Below are 17094 nucleotides of genomic sequence, written 5' to 3' on the forward strand. Positions count from 1 at the left end.
ATTAGTGTTGTTTTGAGTCAAGGTAAAAAGCTCATTGTTTTTTTTTTTTAAGTGAGAAGTTGAATGATACAAGAAAGATATATTCTACCTATGATAAGGAGTTCTATATCATTTATCGAGTTTTATCTTATTAGAGTCAATATCTTCTTGCCAAGTCATTTGTCCTATATTCTGATCATGAGACATTGAAGTTCATTGATCTTTGGCATAAGCTAAACAAGAGGTATGCAACTTGGGTAAAGTTCTTGCAATCTTATAACTTTCCAATCAAGCATAAATTTGGTGTTCAAAATATAATTGTTAATACATTGAGCAGAAAATATTCTTTATTATCAGCACTAAAAGTCAAAGTGATTAGATTTGAGATATTTAAAGATCTCTGTGAGAATGATATGGATTTTTAGTTCAATATGGCAGAATTACAAATCAGGTTCTTTTTAGTAATTTTTTATTTTTGATGAATTTCTTTTTCGAGCTAATATCTTGTGTGTTTTATCTTGTTCTTTGATATAAGTAATTCTAACTGAAGCTCATGGTAGTGTTTTAAGAGGATATTTTGGAAGAGACAAGACTTTAGCTCTTGTTCAATCAAATTTCTATTGGCATAAGATGTTCAAAGATATGGAGAGGCTTATAAAGCAATGTCGAGTGTGTCATTTGACAAAAATAAGAAGTTAAAATTTTGGTTTATACACTTCAATACCAATGCTTACTGCTCCATGGGAGGATATAAGTCTAGATTTTGTATTGGGACTGTCAAGAACTCAAAGGAACAAGGATTCCATCATGGTTGTTGTTGATAGATTCTTAAAGATGTCTTACTTTGTTTCCTGCAACAAATCAATCAAATGATGCATCTCATATTGTTGATTTGTACTTCAAGGAGATTGTAAGATTGCATGACATTCCAAGAACTATAATGTCTGATCGAGATTTAAAATTTCTTAGTCATTTTTAGATAACTCTACGGAGGAAGTTGGGTATATCTTTGAATTTCAATAGCTCTCATCGTCCACAAACCGATGGGCAAATTAAGGTAACAAATAGAAGCTTAGGAAACTTGCTTAGAAGCTATGTTGACAAGAACATTAAGCAATATGATCTTATTTTTTCACAAATTGAATTTGCCTAAAGCAATATGATCTTATTTTTTCAGAAATTGAATTTTCCTACAATCGTTTCATGCATCATAGCATTGGTAAGAGTCCTTTTGAGGTTATTTATGATGTTAATCCTACTAATCCTTTGGACTTCATCTCTCATTCTACAACTATGTAATTTAGTGGAGATGCTGATGAGAGGGTTAAGCAGATAAAGGAGCTACATGAGGGTGTTAAAGCATCCATTCAGAAGCAAAATGAGAGATACATGCAAGCTATCAACAAACACATAAAACACATGGAGTTTAACGCAAGTGATTTGATCTAGATTCATCTAAGCAACGAGAGGTTTCCACCAAGCAAATTTGGGAAATTGAAGCCAAAGGTTGATGGTCTATTCAAGGTACTTAAGAGAATTGACAAGAATGCTTATAAGATCGAGCTACCTAAAGATTATGAAATATCTCTAACATTCAATGTAGTTGATTTAAGTCCTTATCATAATCATGTTGATGGAACAAATGAGGACTTAGGATAAGTCTTTTTCAATCATGGGAGATTGACACGGGAGTTTAATTTGCTATAATCAGCTTGTGTGGATCTTGATGATCCTATAGTATTCTCTACGGCCCACAATATTATTTCATAATCAACTTGTCCATTCAAATATGACAGCTCATGAGTATATTCCTTAGACAAAGTTAAAGTTGTTTCAAGATGTTTTTCTTTACCTAGGAATATATTAAAGGGGTTAGTTACTAACGGTAAAACATTTGATTTCGTAATTTTCTATACATAAAGGGTTATTTTATGCACTAATATTTATTTTTGATATTTTAATGTTAGAAAGGAGTTTATGAATTGATGATATTGGCATAAGCTTTATTAAAGTTTTTTCTTAAACTCTATCTCTTGGATGTTTTTGTGAGTGGTGAATCTTTTATTTTCAGTTCTGTATTTTTATTTATTATCCTTGGAGTTGTAAATTTTTTATGTCTATTTTTTAAATTTTACTAAAGTATTATCATGTGTTTATTTTTTTTTTCTATCCAAAATATTTATTCCAGCTAATATATTTTTACTAATCCTTGATATCGAGGCATTCGAAACATATGCTTTTGGCAAACTCCAATCCTGCCTTCAATTAGTATTTGGAACTAAGTTATTTTATCACAGCACTTATTAAAAGCATCATCCTTCATTATCAGAATTCAAGCTCAAGATGTCTCCCATAACTTCTGAGGAAGGTCCCTACTTAAACTGACACACAGTTGAGTTCAATACTTCCATTCAAATGCAGATAAATACCAATGTTCTACGAATCTATAACCTAGATAGGGTTCGGGGCATCTCAGTCTCAGTAACTATGTGATTCCGAGTGATTTCTTTAAGAGAGGTACAGCCACTCAGTGCCATGGTTAGCTCAAGCTCATCTCGAAGCATTTGAAGCACCTTCCTCACACCAGCCTCCCCGTCTGCTGCGAGTGCAAAGACTACTGGCCTTCCAATCTGTGGTTAACAAGAGCAAGTAAAATAGAACATATTCTGCATGCAAGTCTATCGACAAACTTTTTTCTTTCAAATTTACTTACAAATACTCCAGAGGCTCCCAACGCTAATGCCTTGAACACATCTGTGCCACGACGAATCCCACCGTCCAAGAACACCGGAACTTGACCCCGTGCTGCTTTGACAACCTGGTTTAGCAGGCACTTATTCAGCAATTCAGATAAGAAAACTATCTCAACCATCATCGATGTTAAGTAATTTTGCTCAGCGGGCTATGTAATCTGAAGATTGTCTGAGTTGTATTGTACTATTGCATCAATTTAGAAACATTTATTCTCACTTTAGATAGAAAGGAGGGAATGATGTCAGTATTAAACCCTTTGTAGGTACCTCTTCCAAACAATTAATAGTTGCTGGAACATAATCAAGCTGGCGAGCTCCATGATTAGACACAACAATACCAGCCACACCAGCCTGAATGGCCAGCCTAGCTGCAATTTCAAACAACAATGCACAAACCATTTGTCAAAATTCTCAAAGCTTCAGGTACCAGCTAAGATACAATACAAAAAGCTACAGTATCGATTGCTTACTGTCCTCTGCAGTCATGACTCCTTTCACTATGATTGGCAATGAAGTAATTGTCTGCAGCCACTTGACATCCTGCCCCAATACAAAGCAGAATCTTTTGATCAGTTAAGAGTCTAAACAAGGAATACTGAGGACAAAAACCCAACACTAGAGTTACAGGAAATGGCATAGCTAAAAACTAGAACACATTAACACCAGCTTCTAGAGTGAACTAATAACTAAATAATCTAGGGTGATTTTCTTAGAAAATATTCATATGTAATATATTTTTCAAAAGGTACCCGTCTTTTACTTTTTCCCCAAACAATATTATTAATTTAAAATAATATCCCTGAAAAGTTTTTTTGTTAATTTTTTTTGCTCGTTTTTTTACCAGTTTTCAGCGATTACAGTGTTTTCATTTGTCTCGTTTATAATGTTTTTCGAAAACATTTAAAGTGTTTTATTGATGTATTGAAAATACCGGAAACATTATTAAAAATCTTTGTAAATGACATCATATCGTCTGTCTTTAATTATCATTGCTCATAGATCATTACAATATCATATTTTTAGACTTGTAATTAGTTTGAATGAGGTTATAAGTCTATTTAGATCATTTATAATGTTTTCAAGGAGGCTTTACAGTGTTTTTGTTGTTGTGATCAAAATACTGTAACAAATAGGAAATTTATATATTTTTCAAATTAGGGATACTATTTGAAAAAAAAAAATCAAAATAAGGGTACAGATTGGGAAATACCAAAAACGTGGGTCTTTTCTAGGGAAATAGCCCAAAAATCTACGTACTACTGAAAATATTAACTTTGTTATTTTTAATCATGAAAATTCATCATTTCTTTTCCTGATATATAGATGTTTGTGTGTTTCAAGAGTCGGGAATCATCAGGTAAAGACTATTAGAGGTTATACAAAGCTACAGGTTGTCGCTAATGTGCTTAAATACATACCTTCCAGGATAGGGAACGGTCAACTTGGCTGGCAACATAAGATGCTAGACCAGAGTCATTTGTCTGCACCAAAACATAGTTACTTTCAATTGATAGCATAATACAAAGGAGACAAGTTAAATAATATCAGCATTTTCTCAGCTGCTTCTCACCCTTTCCATCTTTCCAAGGTCCAGATCCTCGAAGTTTTTGAGTGTCAGAAAGGGAGGCAAAGTGAATCTGCAATGAGCTAACAATAAACATTTAAATCATAAAGAAAACAAGCATATTCACCAGGTAGAAATATCTGACTGAGAAAGAGCTTAGCAAAAGGAGAGCCATGCCTTCAAAATTGTGAATACATTAGCTTTGATGTTAAGACAGATAACAAGAGTCAAATTATGATTCTTAGTAATATGTATGTTAGTCGCAAACCAGTGCTATGAGCTTTGATGTTAAGACAGATAACAAGAGTCAAATTATGATTCTTAGTAATATGTTAGCCGCAAACCAGTGCTATGTATACATCCTTGACCATTTAAATTAACGTTATACTGGATCAAATTAAGAGTGTAGGTGACGGGAAAATAGCTCCTTGAGTAAAATAGTGTAAAAAGGCTTTTTGGCTAGTTACATCTTGGTAAAACAACAATGAGACAACTATACATACCTATTCTTGATGTCCGCTTCCCTCCGTCCAAGCCTTGGTGTATCTACTGTGAGCACAATAGCCTTGAAGCCAGCCCTTTCAGCTCTTTTAACAAGCTGTCTAACGACATCCCTGTCCTTGTAGACCTAACAACAAGAGTAAAACATGACAAGAAGAGAGGATCATGGCTAGGAAACATCATCATAGAATGACTAATGAACAAGTAAAAAAGAAAAAAGAAAAAAGAAATGAAATTAAGCAAAGAAAAATGAGTGTCATAATTACATAAAGCTGGAAGAAGCGAACTCCTGGTCCTGTTGAAGCAACCTCTTCAACACTGGAAGTAGCCCATGATGACAGTGTCTAGGGAAAAAAAAATTAAAAGCAAAACCATAGTGAGAGAGATACATAAATGATATGTTCTTGTAGTACGAACATGTTTATATTAATTGACTATAGGCAGCAGAACACCCATATGTACCTTGATTGTGACCTAAAATGAGATGCTCTACAGTTCCTAGATGTTGACATGTTCTTATTAGGAAAACAGAGCACTCTACGAGTCATGCATGTGGTTTAGAATTCTATAGTTTATGCGGCCATGGTGAGAAGGTCATAAAAAAAATTTCCTAGAATTTTCTCCATATAGTCCTCCAAAAAAATTAAAAGGAGAGAAAGCAACACAGGTGTCAACATGGACAAACTTTGCTGGTCTCGGTTACAGAAGATTGTTATAAGAACTTGGTCAAAGAAAACATCTCTTTCAGTGATCAGATGAAGAATAAGATGAGTGACAAACCATGATAGTGTTGGCTGCTGATGCTGCCCTTGCTGTTGCATACTCCCCTGTAGGTGATCACAAACTATGAGCTAATCAACAACGAAGTAGAACTTGGCTGCGTAGCGTCTTAGGCAGTTTATTAACATCTCTTCAAGCAGAACTAAAGAGATAGCTATTGCAGTTTATATATGTATATAGAGTTAACAATTCTAGTAACTGGTATGAAGCACAGTAAGGACCTGAGGCTAACATTAAAAAGATTGAAACATATAATAAAATCAAATTTACAAAATATATTGACTTAAGATTGATGAAGGCTGTGATCTTGATCCATTAGTCCAAGGTACAAGATCAAGGGGCAAACCTTCCGGATGAGCCATCTTCTGCATAGCTGTGGGGGCAATCATGATTGGCATTGATATATTGAAACCCAAGACTGTAGTGGTCATATCGATATTGGACACATCGATCAGAATACGAGGTCGAAACCTAGAAAACATATAGTGAACAAGGGCAGATTTGCTTTCAGTAAACTTGCACCTTTTCTTCTCTAACTATCGAACTACTATATTCTATCGAGTATGAATACAGAGATCCCATACAAACCAAGCTAAGAACAGAGATGCATAAATTGCTATCAGTAGATGCTTACAGAATCCTTGAGAAGGCATTTCTATTCTCCTTGAGTGTCCACTGGTCTTCTGCTCCCGAGGCATAGTAATCATAGATCATCTTCGGCAGTTTCTGCTTCGCAATCTCCTCGTACTCACAAACATTGGTGATCTCCATGCTCATGTTTGCCGGATCCCTAGACAACTTGTTCCTTCAACTCAATGAGTCTCGCGATTCCACCAAATGGTTTTATAGGCATGTAGTATGTAAAGTGATGCATATCACATAACAAAAGGGGAAAAGCATCCGCCATCACCTTTCAGGTTAACGGAATTCCACCAAAGGCCGGGAATATTGGAGGAAAGCAAATAAGAAACTAGAAGCAGGGGAAGATTTTTCTGAGAGATCCAGTGAGGACTGGTCTTTAGGGCATGCGCTGGAATGTAGAAAAAAGAGGCACAAAGACGATTACTTTTATCACGGACTTCGCCTATGGGAGGATGATTCTAACTAAAGCAGGACAAATAGAACACGGATGGTTCATGTCGTCGTCACCCATCTTCCCCGGTGGATTGGCACGAACGCCCTTCGACGTCATGGTACGACCGTGGCAACAGCATATAGAGAAAACAATCAAGTAAAAGAAGGATCACGGTGTTCAGGAAACGATGTTGATTGCAAGAACAACAAGGGGGATGTATGGCTGTACCTTCTCGTGCGTACACGGGCTTCCGGCTTTACCTGCGACGAGAAGGGAAGCCGGGAGGGGGATTATATATAGCGAGAGACAAGAGAGAGAGAGAGATGTGGAAGCGCCCGTCAAATCTAAAGTCACCAAAACCTCGAACCGATGGCTCATTGATCCCTATTTAGTGAAATTTTTTATAAATATATATTATTTTTCATAATATAAGATATATATATATAATTGTTATAAAAATATAACATGCTAAGAAAAGGATGATAGGAATTGAAGTATTAGTGATCTTTGATTCACTTTACGTGATGTTCGAGAATATGCATGAGATTCTATTTTTTTATATTTTTATTTATATAGAGTGATGAAGAGAATATTATTTGAATCAATAATATATCGAAGAATAATATAATAGAGAGTAGTCAAGGAAATATTGTCTGAATCGATATATAATATATTAAAAAAAATTCTTCGTGTTGAATCTTGATGGATCGAAAATAGTGATAATATTAGATAATAAATATAAATTAAGGATATCTTTTTTTTTATTAAGTTCAAATGATTTTTTTTTTGTTTTTGAGTGTTCGGTTCTCAATGTAATTTTATAAGGATGCGACAAAAGTAGGAGAGATGATAATAGATAACAACATATGAGACATTCATTCTATAGTTGCCACACTGAGCAGCGATGCAAAAGCTGTAGTATGTCCTAATCATATGCATAAATTATTGGGTGGACGAACCTTAGCTTCTCAATCAATGCTCCTCTCGTTTTGTTTTATTCTCTAAATAATCTGTTTTTCCAAATAATTTGGTTATTTATTATTAGCTTTCTAAAAATACGTATCATTCCTAATAGAAATTATTGTGTTCAGTGAACAATGATGGAGTGGCTATAAATGTTTGTAGTTGATTTAATAACCTAATCGATTCAAATTATTGTTTTCCATTCTATAGTTGGTGAAGAAGTCTAATTAACCACTTGAAGGAAAGGAGTTTAAGCAGCAGCCTGCGATTAATGTTCGCACCCACGAATGTAGTCACGCCATGCCATTGCTTACCTCAGGTTTGGACTGCTTGATTGGAAAGAATCTAAATAACATACATTCGTTGATGATCTCATAGTGAGTACATTTGTTTTTTTCTGGGTATTATCCGTATATAAACTTGATCAAGGATTGTCATTTCTTGAAACCATGGTTTCAAGAAACAATGTGCTGCCTTTCTCTGTAAACCTCCTCAAACAGTTTCCCCAATGGGGTGGGGAACTCTACAAAGTACTTGACAATGTTAGCAGTCAGCTCTCTGACCCATTCAACAGTCAAAATGGAGTGATCTGGTGGAGGTGAGTTAGAATTCAAAGCAAGTAACCTCTTCTGAATGGTGTTAAACATGATGAACTTGTAATTGATATATATATATATATATAGAGAGAGAGAGAGAGAGAGAGAGAGAGAAAGCATTTTGAATACAAGGCAGAATCGTGTCAAAATAGGTAAGAGGACTTGTGACAGGAGATGACAAGGTTGCCAACCTGGGAATTCTGAGTGGTGGTCAAAGAATGTGAGTATCTGCAGCACTGCTGTCTGTTCTCCAAAAAGTTCTTTCATCATCTTTCCATTTGATTCCAAGGGACAGACCAGCCACACTTGTTTGTTGTTTACAGTGAGCACCAGTTGCATGTGAGATTGCCTCAGAGTGGAATTTGCACATCTTGGGTTCATCGTCACATAGGACATACAATTCACTGAGAAGCCAAGATTAAGTTTAGTTGTCATTTGCATGTAGTGATTAAAGAACTGAGATCAACAGAGGACTTTGTGCAAAGAAAAGAAGAGAAAAAAGATTCCAATTTTTGTCATGGAATACTAACATTTAAGTCGTCTCTGTACTTCATCTTGGACACTTCTCTTTCTTAAATGAGAGTTCTGGAGACACCAACCACAATCACTTATTTGTTTTTATTGTTGGAGACTCTTGTGGGTTCTTCTTGATCATTCATTTTCCTCATGTTTTATAGTTTAAATTTTAGTGGCATTGGACTCCCATTACAGGATCCTATCAAGTCATCAAAGCTCTGAATCACAGGCACTGAGGTGATTCAAATAGACCATGCAGCCATCATTTCCCTATTAAACACTCTTTCATCACCCTTTCATCTGTTCTACATTTTCCATGCAAAATTTTCTGTTAATATCTTTTACGATATGTACTGTTTACTAATGATGATGCAGACTACAAGACATTTGAAGTTCAGAAGGCTACATATCTCCTGTAGCTGATTCTAACCATAGCATGATTCTTAATCAACCATTATTTGCTAGCCTTTCAACAATTTCAATAAGATAAAAGGCCAGAAAGGTAGAGAATATTCTGCCAATAATTGTCAGGTACCAAGATGGTGGATCATCCTTCATTAAAATGGGAAAAGTAATTTTTTTTGCAAAAAAAAATTCAAATTCTTGCTACTTTCAAGAGTTGCTACATTTGATGGAATGCACCAAATTGTTAATCTACGCAAATGGTTGGATTGTTCCCATATAATCCACACAAGTGATTGGGTTGTCATGAGCTAAAGATCAAGATGAAATTGATCCTGACCAAATTTGGTACAACAGATGGTTTTCCCTGCTGCAAAGAAGATTCAATTCAATTTTTATTCCTTTTTTTTTTGTATATTGATGAATTTCAGTTGTTCAAGCACTGTAAGCAGATATCATATATTGGGATGTGAAGATTATTATCTGTATACATGAAACTTGGAGATAGCAAAGAACAAGTAATTAATGTCCCTCATCAAGATTTACTTACTGCTTCAAACTGCACTACTTTCAAATGGGAGGCAACCATTGCTGTCATGAAGTCAGTACCATATTGGTTATGTACTAGCTATGTCCCATACTCCACCACTTTAGGCCACTGGATGTCCCATTCATGAAACACTGGTGTCCACCCTGTTGATGTGATCTATTAAGTACTGTCATTTAACTCTTATCAAGTATACTTGTAGTTTGAGTTTTGTTTAATTAAGGAAGCTTAATCTCACTTCTCTTTCCCTTTGTACAGGAAGTCATCTGCTAATCCAGACTACTCTGCATGGATACATGAATCATGCATTTGCAATCTTTATGTCATTGCTAATGTTAACTATTTGATTTTTTTTTGGATAATATTTTTAGATTACTTAGTCATTTGGTTATTTTGAGAGTGATTAATAGTCAGATGAAGCTTAAAAGATTGTTCATGTCTAAAAATAATGGAAATCCATTCCATTGATCTCTGTATACTATAAATTCCTTTCACAGTAATTACCAAATGTTCAATTTTTTTTTTTTCTGATCCACATGAGCTTTTGAAGAAGCCAGCAAACACCTCCCACACATTTTTGAAGTATGATCAAGATGATATAATCTTCCACATATTCCCAAGTTCATCTCTCAATAACACTATAAAAGGAAACATGAAGCCATCAAATTAATTTTATGGGGTCTATTAAACACTTTGAATTCTTCCCCAAAACAGCTCAGGTATTGATGTCCATCAAAGATTGTAGAGTTAATTGGAGTAGTTTTAGATTGTGTTCTCAGATTCTGGTACTTCCAGCTTTTATCTTCTTGACAGCTAAATCCTATTTCCATTTCAATCTAAAACTAGTAATTCCATCAAAATGTGTGAATTTTACAGAAGAATAAAATTGTTGAAATGCAAAACTCCTTACTGATGCATGGCCTTCAAAAGGACTATTCATGATGCTCATCATCTTAAACAGAATAATGATTGAGATATATTCTACTGCAGCCATGCATAAGAGACTTTTTTTTCCATCACTTCATGAGTAGCTTCATAGTTTTCCTGCTTCGAATGTTGATAAAATATTTTGGATATTTGGAATCTACTGTTTCATTGTGTTTTTTTTTTTTTTTTTTTTTTTTTTTTTTTTTTTCTGGTACTTGTATTTCTCGTGAAACATAAAAACCTTTATTACTGGTCACTGGGAATAAATGTAATTAAATTACATTTAATTTGAAATATATTTTTTATATTTTTAATATAATATATTTTCAAAAAATATTAAACATACTTTTTTTATGAAAAATATATGAAATATATTTTATGAAAAATATAATGTATACATATATATTGATGAAAAAAGTTCTTTTGATAAAAAAAATAAACATAATATATATTGTTTAAAATAATAATAAATATCATGTAAGATGAAGAAGTTCTTTTTAGCTTTTTTTGGGGCGTAAACGAAGGAAAAAACATATAAAATTAGTCTTCTAACATATTTTGGATAAGGTTATTTGGAATTTTTGGCTTTGGTGTTAAAAGTATTTATCAAAATCTTAAGAGAAATACATACGCTACCCATGTACTTTGACCCTCTTTGTGTACCCGTGTGTTGGCTGCAATCCCACACGGAGTTCGTGTAGGCCCCTCACCTAGCCGTCCGCCGCGTCTGAGGGTAGCCCGATATCGTGACCTTACTACACGCCTCGTTGACACGCGTCATGATCGGATGCAGACTCTAGACCCCATGCGGGACCCACCACCACTACTTGCTTGCCTGGGCTCCGACGGTGCGGTTCGCGTGTAAACCGGCTTGAGCTGCTTCGTGTGGCGCGACATTTTTGGGATGCGGTTCGATTCGGTTCGACGAACAGAAATGCTTTATCTCACGACTTAACGGACGACCATCTCACGACAGTCGGTGGTTCGGTCATTCACCACCCTGTCGTGTGTTCGGTCGTTCGCATGACTTCGTGACTCTTGGTCAATCGCGTTGCACTGCGCCATGAGACATCCTCGCTTTTGACTCCGCTTGGACGACGGACACTTCTCCTCTCCCTTGCTAGCTTCGGCTGCTTGCGAGGCGGCGAGATGGATCGATCCGGTCGCCCCCTCCGCGTTCGGGGAGAGGCGGGAATGGTGGCAGATGTGGTGAAGCGGATCCGGAGGTGCGGGGAAGGCGGCAGCACGTATGGCTACATTCTCCTCTATATTGCCTTGTCCAGCGGCCAGATCTTCTTCAACAAGGTCACTCTATTAACCGCCATTTTGATTCCTAGGGTTGCAACTTTTCTTCATTTTTGTTGCAGTTTCCTTCTTGTACAATTCTGATCTGATCTGTTCTGTTATTTGGGCGTAATCTGCAAACCTACAATTCTTAGGGTATACGATCAAGATCGCGACTCCAAGTTTTTGTCTTGGAGAAGTGCTTTCCGAAAGGTCGCCTCGATAAAAGCTAAAAGTTTGTTGGTGTTGGGATCTAAGATCTTGGATGCTTGGTAACGTAGGCGTTTGGTAATTTTTCTGGGGTTATGATTGTGTAACCAAATTTCATCATAATCAAGAAAATTCTTGAAAATAAATATAAATTTTGTCATTTATTTTTGAATTGAGAATGAACGTCTATTCTAGAAAAGAGCGACACTTTAAGGTGCAACCATGATTCAAATAACGTACAAATTTGAATAGATGATCTTCTTGATTTAGAAGGCATGACGTTTATGATGTCAAATCGGCCTTCCACATATGATGGAGGCTAACTAGAGTAACAAGTAGAACTCTTTCTGTTAACTGTGTGATCATCAAGATGGACTTCTTGAGTTCCCATAGGGCAATACCCCATGATAATGTTTCAAAGGGGACATTAGCCCTTTTTTTTTATTCCCAAAATGATAATCTCTGAGGTTGTTGAGTCATTTTATGTAGTTGAATGTTGTTTTTACCCTTAAGGTAGATATCTTGATTCCTTTTGGATGATCTTTTGTCTGAATGATGCTTTTGATAATTACTATGAATAAAAGTGGTCATTCTCTGTATAAAGACATGATTTTGAGTGATGCATTTTGCTTTGGTGCCGAAAGATGTAAAATTCTGATGCCATTGCACAAACTGATGTTATCTGATATAGAGGATTGCACATAAGGTTGGCCTAGTGGGAAAACAAATGCACAATTCACATTTAACTCATTTAAATACATGTGTTATCAACTCTGAAGAATTGAATTTATAAGTTGGATGCTGTTCCTTGCACCCTCAAGTATAATCTTAGTTTTTTTTATCTTAATTCTATCTTTTTTTCCCTTGATCTAGGGATAGTTAAGCACTGCAACTTTTAGCTGTATTTTGCTTTTCCAACTAACTTGCTCCATCACTGCTGCAGTGGGTTTTGTCTTCCAAACAGATCAACTTCCCCTATCCAGTTGCATTGACTTTACTACACATGCTTTTCTCTTCTGTATTATGCTTTGTGCTCACCAAAGTCTTCAAGGTATTTGTGCTTTTAAATAGTATTAGCTATGTTTTGTAATATAAAGACGTGGTTCTTATCGACCACTCATTGGTTATTGCTCTTTTGTACTTATTTTCTAGTTATAGACTTCTCAAGAAGATGTTTCTCTCTTTGTGTATCAGATTATAAAGATTGAAGGAGGAATAACCTCAGAAATGTGAGTAATCAATTGCCTATTTCTCGCAACGTTTAGGGTGTATATTGTGTTGGCTTCTTCATTCTTTTTTGTCCAATTATGCTATCTTGTTATTTGTCAGCTCAGAATAATAAATCTTGTTGTTCCTTTATTTTCTGTTGAAGTATTGCATTCTCCAGTAATGTTTTTTTTTTTATCAAAAGTGATTTATCTAATGATAGGTAGTACAGTTTATAATATATATGATAACATAGTAGCATGTTTTGGTTCCTTCAGCCTATTGTGAAAGATTCAAAGCCATGACCTTCTTAACCTCTTGTTGTGTTTATGATGTCATTATTTGTGCAAATTCAGCTCATTCCAAAGCACAAAGTTGGTGAAGACTCTAACAAGACTGCTGTCTTTTCTTCAAGAGTGATTTATTAAATTTGCAACCCCAAGGAATGCAATTAGCTGATCTAATATTTTCACCAGTTTTGTACTAGTTTCTTTATCATAATGAACAGAGATTATCATCATTCTGTTTTGACAGCATGTGGTGGTAAAAGTATCTAATTCCTTGCCCCTTTTTGGCCAGTTTGGCCTCTTGCACTATTACTGTGACTTGCTAACTGTAGCGCATGCTATCATGTCCACTGTTACCTTTGCTATAAAAGCATCTAGTCAGTTTGCTTAGATTGTTTTTGTCAAACAGTGGCATGTCAAACGTGACCTATGCCATAGACAAAACAGTGCTCCAGAAATGACAACTTCACTGTGGCATATGTATATGCATTTCGTGAAATTATGAATTGTTTTCACATGTGTTTAAGTTGGCTCTGTGTAATCAATATCCTATTATCATCTGCATCAGTGATCATACCCTGGGCATTTGCAGAAGGACCAGTTGATGAAGCTTTGTACAAGCACAAAATCTTTTAGGATGATTATGCATCTTTAGGGGGAAAGCTTTGCTTTACACCATAGTCTTAAGTTTGGATTAGTACTTGACTCTATCACTAATACACCTTGGTGTAGGTAGAGGTGAACAGACACTCAACATGGGAGCATGTGAGATGTATGTACTTGTCAACAATGTTTCAACACTACAATTCTTAAAATGAAATGTGCAAGCTGTTTAGAAGCAACATAATTGTATTTCAAATTCAACTTAATAATATCACCTCAACTTTCCATGATTGCTTACTTTTTTGTTATATTTTAGCAACATGCATATATCATCTTATGAAGATTGTGGACTTCGAGTTTTGAAATATACTCCTGTTTTGTACAAAAATGCAAAGAAATTCTTCCTTGGGATGATAATTAGCTCTAGTTCATCTGAGAATATTTGACACAGCCCTCAAGAGTGGGTTGTGTTAACCTTCAGGAGGAGCGGAGATGGTGACTTATCATAAGTCAAGTGTTTTTATCATGGTGGACTTGAACCATTGTCTACTAAAGTTTTTGTCTCGTAATATGCTTTGCGTTGTACTTCAATTTGGGATCATCAACTATATAACTTCGACAAGGGTTCTAGCCAATTACAAACTGGACTCCGATCTTATATTTCATTTCTGAGACATTGTATTCTGAATCCTCAGATATCTCACATCAGTCGTACCAATTGGTGCCATGTTTGCAATGACTCTTTGGCTGGGGAATAGTGCTTACCTCTATATATCTGTTGCATTTGCCCAAATGTTGAAAGCTACCAGTAAGTACTAAACTCTTTCTCATTTTATTATGGTCTAAACAAACCTTCATGGTCATTTATTGTTGCAATTGATGCAAATATTGATTTTTTTTCTTTTTTTGCTTTTGAGTTTTTCAGTGCCTGTTGCTGTATTTTTTCTGGGAACAGCAGCAGGCCTTGAAGCAATGAGTTGTAGGATGTTTGTCATTATGACTGTCATCAGTATTGGAGTAGTTGTGGCTTCATATGGGGAGATCAGCATCAGTTGGATTGGAGTAGTTTATCAGATGGGTGGTGTAGTTGGTGAGGCCTCAAGACTCATCTTCATGGAAATTTTTGTGAAAAGAAAGGGTGTTCGACTGAACTCAATTTCTATGATGTATTATGTTAGTCCATGCAGGTAGTTATTCACTATTTCTCTACCAATTTGTGGGTAAAAAAGCCTTTTCGTGGAGTAATGATGCTTATTTGCTTGTTGCAGTGCTTTGTGCCTCTTTGTTCCATGGATATTCTTGGAGAAACCAAAAATGGATTCTAGTGGGCCTTGGAACTTTCCACCAATTATATTGGGTCTCAACTGTCTCTGCACATTTGCTCTCAATCTGTCAGTTTTCCTTGTGATTTCTCGCACAAGTGCGCTGACTATTCGTGTAGCTGGAGTTGTCAGGGACTGGGTTGTAGTTTTACTGTCAGCTTTAATATTTTCTGATTCAAAGTTGACAATTATCAACATAATTGGTTATGGTATAGGTATGTAGTATATGCCTGTTCTTAATGTATTTACTTTTCTTAGTGCTCTTTTTGTTTTTACTGATAGGGATATATCATCATTTGTGGTCCGGTCTTCTCTTGGTTAGTGTTTGTTTGTTCCTTTTCTTTGCCAACAAACCTAACTTGATGGACCCTTCAAGAAAATGGGTCTATCTTTTGTCTTGTGACCTTAATCTCACCTACTTTTATGTTCCTCACTTCTCACGATTGGTTGGTAATGGCTCTTTCATTTCAGAATGCCGTCGGACTTGATTTTGCCTTGCAAAGTAGCTTAATGATTAAGCTGACTATGTTTTTACTGATTATATCAAATGTTTAATTTCCATCTTTAAGAATTTTTACATTGTCTCAACAATGTTGGGATTTGGCAGCTATTTCAGGTGTTGTGGCATATAACAATCACAAACTGAAAAAAGAAGCATCCCAAATAAAATCAGACGGTACTGCTAAAACTGAAGACCAAGAAAGATCTCAAGATGTTCAGGTAGTCTTGATTCCTCAAAAGGAAAATACATAGATGTTCATACCATGTTTTTTGAGGTAAGACTATAAATCAGATGAATGGATCACTTGCAGCTTTGTTTTCTATTCCATACAATTCTCATTCTTTTTTTGTTTGTGAAACAGGATAAGTAGTAGCTTGTCGGTGAAATGCGTCCCAGCCTGAGCAGCTCTTTCCCTTCCCCCAACTATATTGCAACTGTCTTATGACATGATCCTCAAGAACTAAGAAGTAGGTGGTCGTCTGCTGTAAGTGAGTGCAAGAGCAGCATTTCACCTAAAGATAACCAGTAAAGTGTGGTTTTGAGAACATGGTGGTTCACCATTCGGATTCATTACATGTATTCTATGAGTTTTATCTCATTCTTGGACTCTGGATGCTGCAAGCAAGCAGCTGAGAATTTAGATTTTGTTTCAAGACAGGTGGAACTGAATGTATAACGATAACTTCCATTAAAATCTTTACCCAGTGTATTCAAATTATGGTATCCTTCTTATTGTTTGCATTTTTTTGTTTCATTTGTCCTGGATAAAATGTTTCCGTGCTTGCAAATAGTTGTGACTAAGGGCTTTCTAAAAGCCTAGGCAAATCATGAAATGCTGAGAATGGATTAACATCAGACAATAAAGGACTACTTGATTGATCTGCTGGATGTGGAGCTTATCCCATTTCCAAATTAATTAGCCTACCACGTCAGGGAGTGATCCAACAGGCACTTGATGACATCTTAGTAGGTAACTCTTTACCAAGTTACAATAACTGAGCCAACCAGAAGCTAGAACTACAAAGTAAAACAAATCTGTGTGAAGAAATTGTCATGTGATGTAAGCTCATAGAAATC

The 17094-nt window shown here is 35.7% G+C and overlaps 2 protein-coding genes across 3 annotated transcripts; one reads left to right on the plus strand and one right to left on the minus strand.

The window, feature by feature from the left end:
* Positions 1–2279: 2279 nt before the first annotated feature.
* On the minus strand, positions 2280–7011 carry LOC103988537 (glycolate oxidase 1). 2 transcript variants are annotated; one of them, XM_018828000.2, is made up of 13 exons: positions 6881–6907; positions 6488–6607; positions 6212–6367; positions 5924–6048; positions 5578–5624; positions 5064–5141; positions 4800–4924; positions 4303–4369; positions 4151–4213; positions 3203–3272; positions 3000–3100; positions 2693–2797; positions 2280–2609 (listed from the first exon to the last, which is right to left on the minus strand). In XM_018828000.2, exons 3-13 carry the CDS (start codon positions 6352–6354, stop codon positions 2424–2426), a joined length of 1110 nt encoding a protein of 369 aa, XP_018683545.1. In that variant the 5' UTR covers positions 6355–6367; positions 6488–6607; positions 6881–6907; the 3' UTR covers positions 2280–2423. The 2 variants fall into 2 exon arrangements, with proteins under 2 accessions (XP_018683545.1, XP_009405364.1); XM_009407089.3 differs by lacking the exon at positions 6488–6607 and having other exon boundaries at positions 6881–7011.
* A 4574-nt stretch (positions 7012–11585) lies between these two features.
* Positions 11586–16740, plus strand: LOC103988536 (probable sugar phosphate/phosphate translocator At3g14410). Its single transcript, XM_009407085.3, has 8 exons — positions 11586–11908; positions 13041–13148; positions 13292–13326; positions 14889–15001; positions 15119–15380; positions 15462–15730; positions 16123–16291; positions 16379–16740. Exons 1-7 carry the CDS (start codon positions 11753–11755, stop codon positions 16266–16268), a joined length of 1089 nt encoding a protein of 362 aa, XP_009405360.1. The 5' UTR covers positions 11586–11752; the 3' UTR covers positions 16269–16291; positions 16379–16740.
* Positions 16741–17094: the final 354 nt, after the last annotated feature.

This window comes from Musa acuminata, chromosome BXJ3-6, assembly GCF_036884655.1.
Source record: "Musa acuminata AAA Group cultivar baxijiao chromosome BXJ3-6, Cavendish_Baxijiao_AAA, whole genome shotgun sequence".
Classification (NCBI taxonomy): domain Eukaryota; kingdom Viridiplantae; phylum Streptophyta; class Magnoliopsida; order Zingiberales; family Musaceae; genus Musa; species Musa acuminata.

Bases quoted from the DNA above. Each gene is read 5' to 3' on its own strand.
- LOC103988537 (XM_009407089.3), bottom strand. From the start codon at position 6,354: ATGAGCATGGAGATCACCAATGTTTGTGAGTACGAGGAGATTGCGAAG. The intron at 5,625-5,923 runs GTTTGCCCCTTG...GATCACCTACAG, and splicing joins GAAGATGGCTCATCCGGAAG to GGGAGTATGCAACAGCAAGG. The intron at 2,610-2,692 runs GTAAGTAAATTT...TGTTAACCACAG, and splicing joins TGGGAGCCTCTGGAGTATTT to ATTGGAAGGCCAGTAGTCTT.
- LOC103988536 (XM_009407085.3), top strand. From the start codon at position 11,753: ATGGATCGATCCGGTCGCCCCCTCCGCGTTCGGGGAGAGGCGGGAATG. The intron at 13,149-13,291 runs GTATTTGTGCTT...TTTGTGTATCAG, and splicing joins TGCTCACCAAAGTCTTCAAG to ATTATAAAGATTGAAGGAGG. The intron at 15,381-15,461 runs GTAGTTATTCAC...TGCTTGTTGCAG, and splicing joins TATTATGTTAGTCCATGCAG to TGCTTTGTGCCTCTTTGTTC.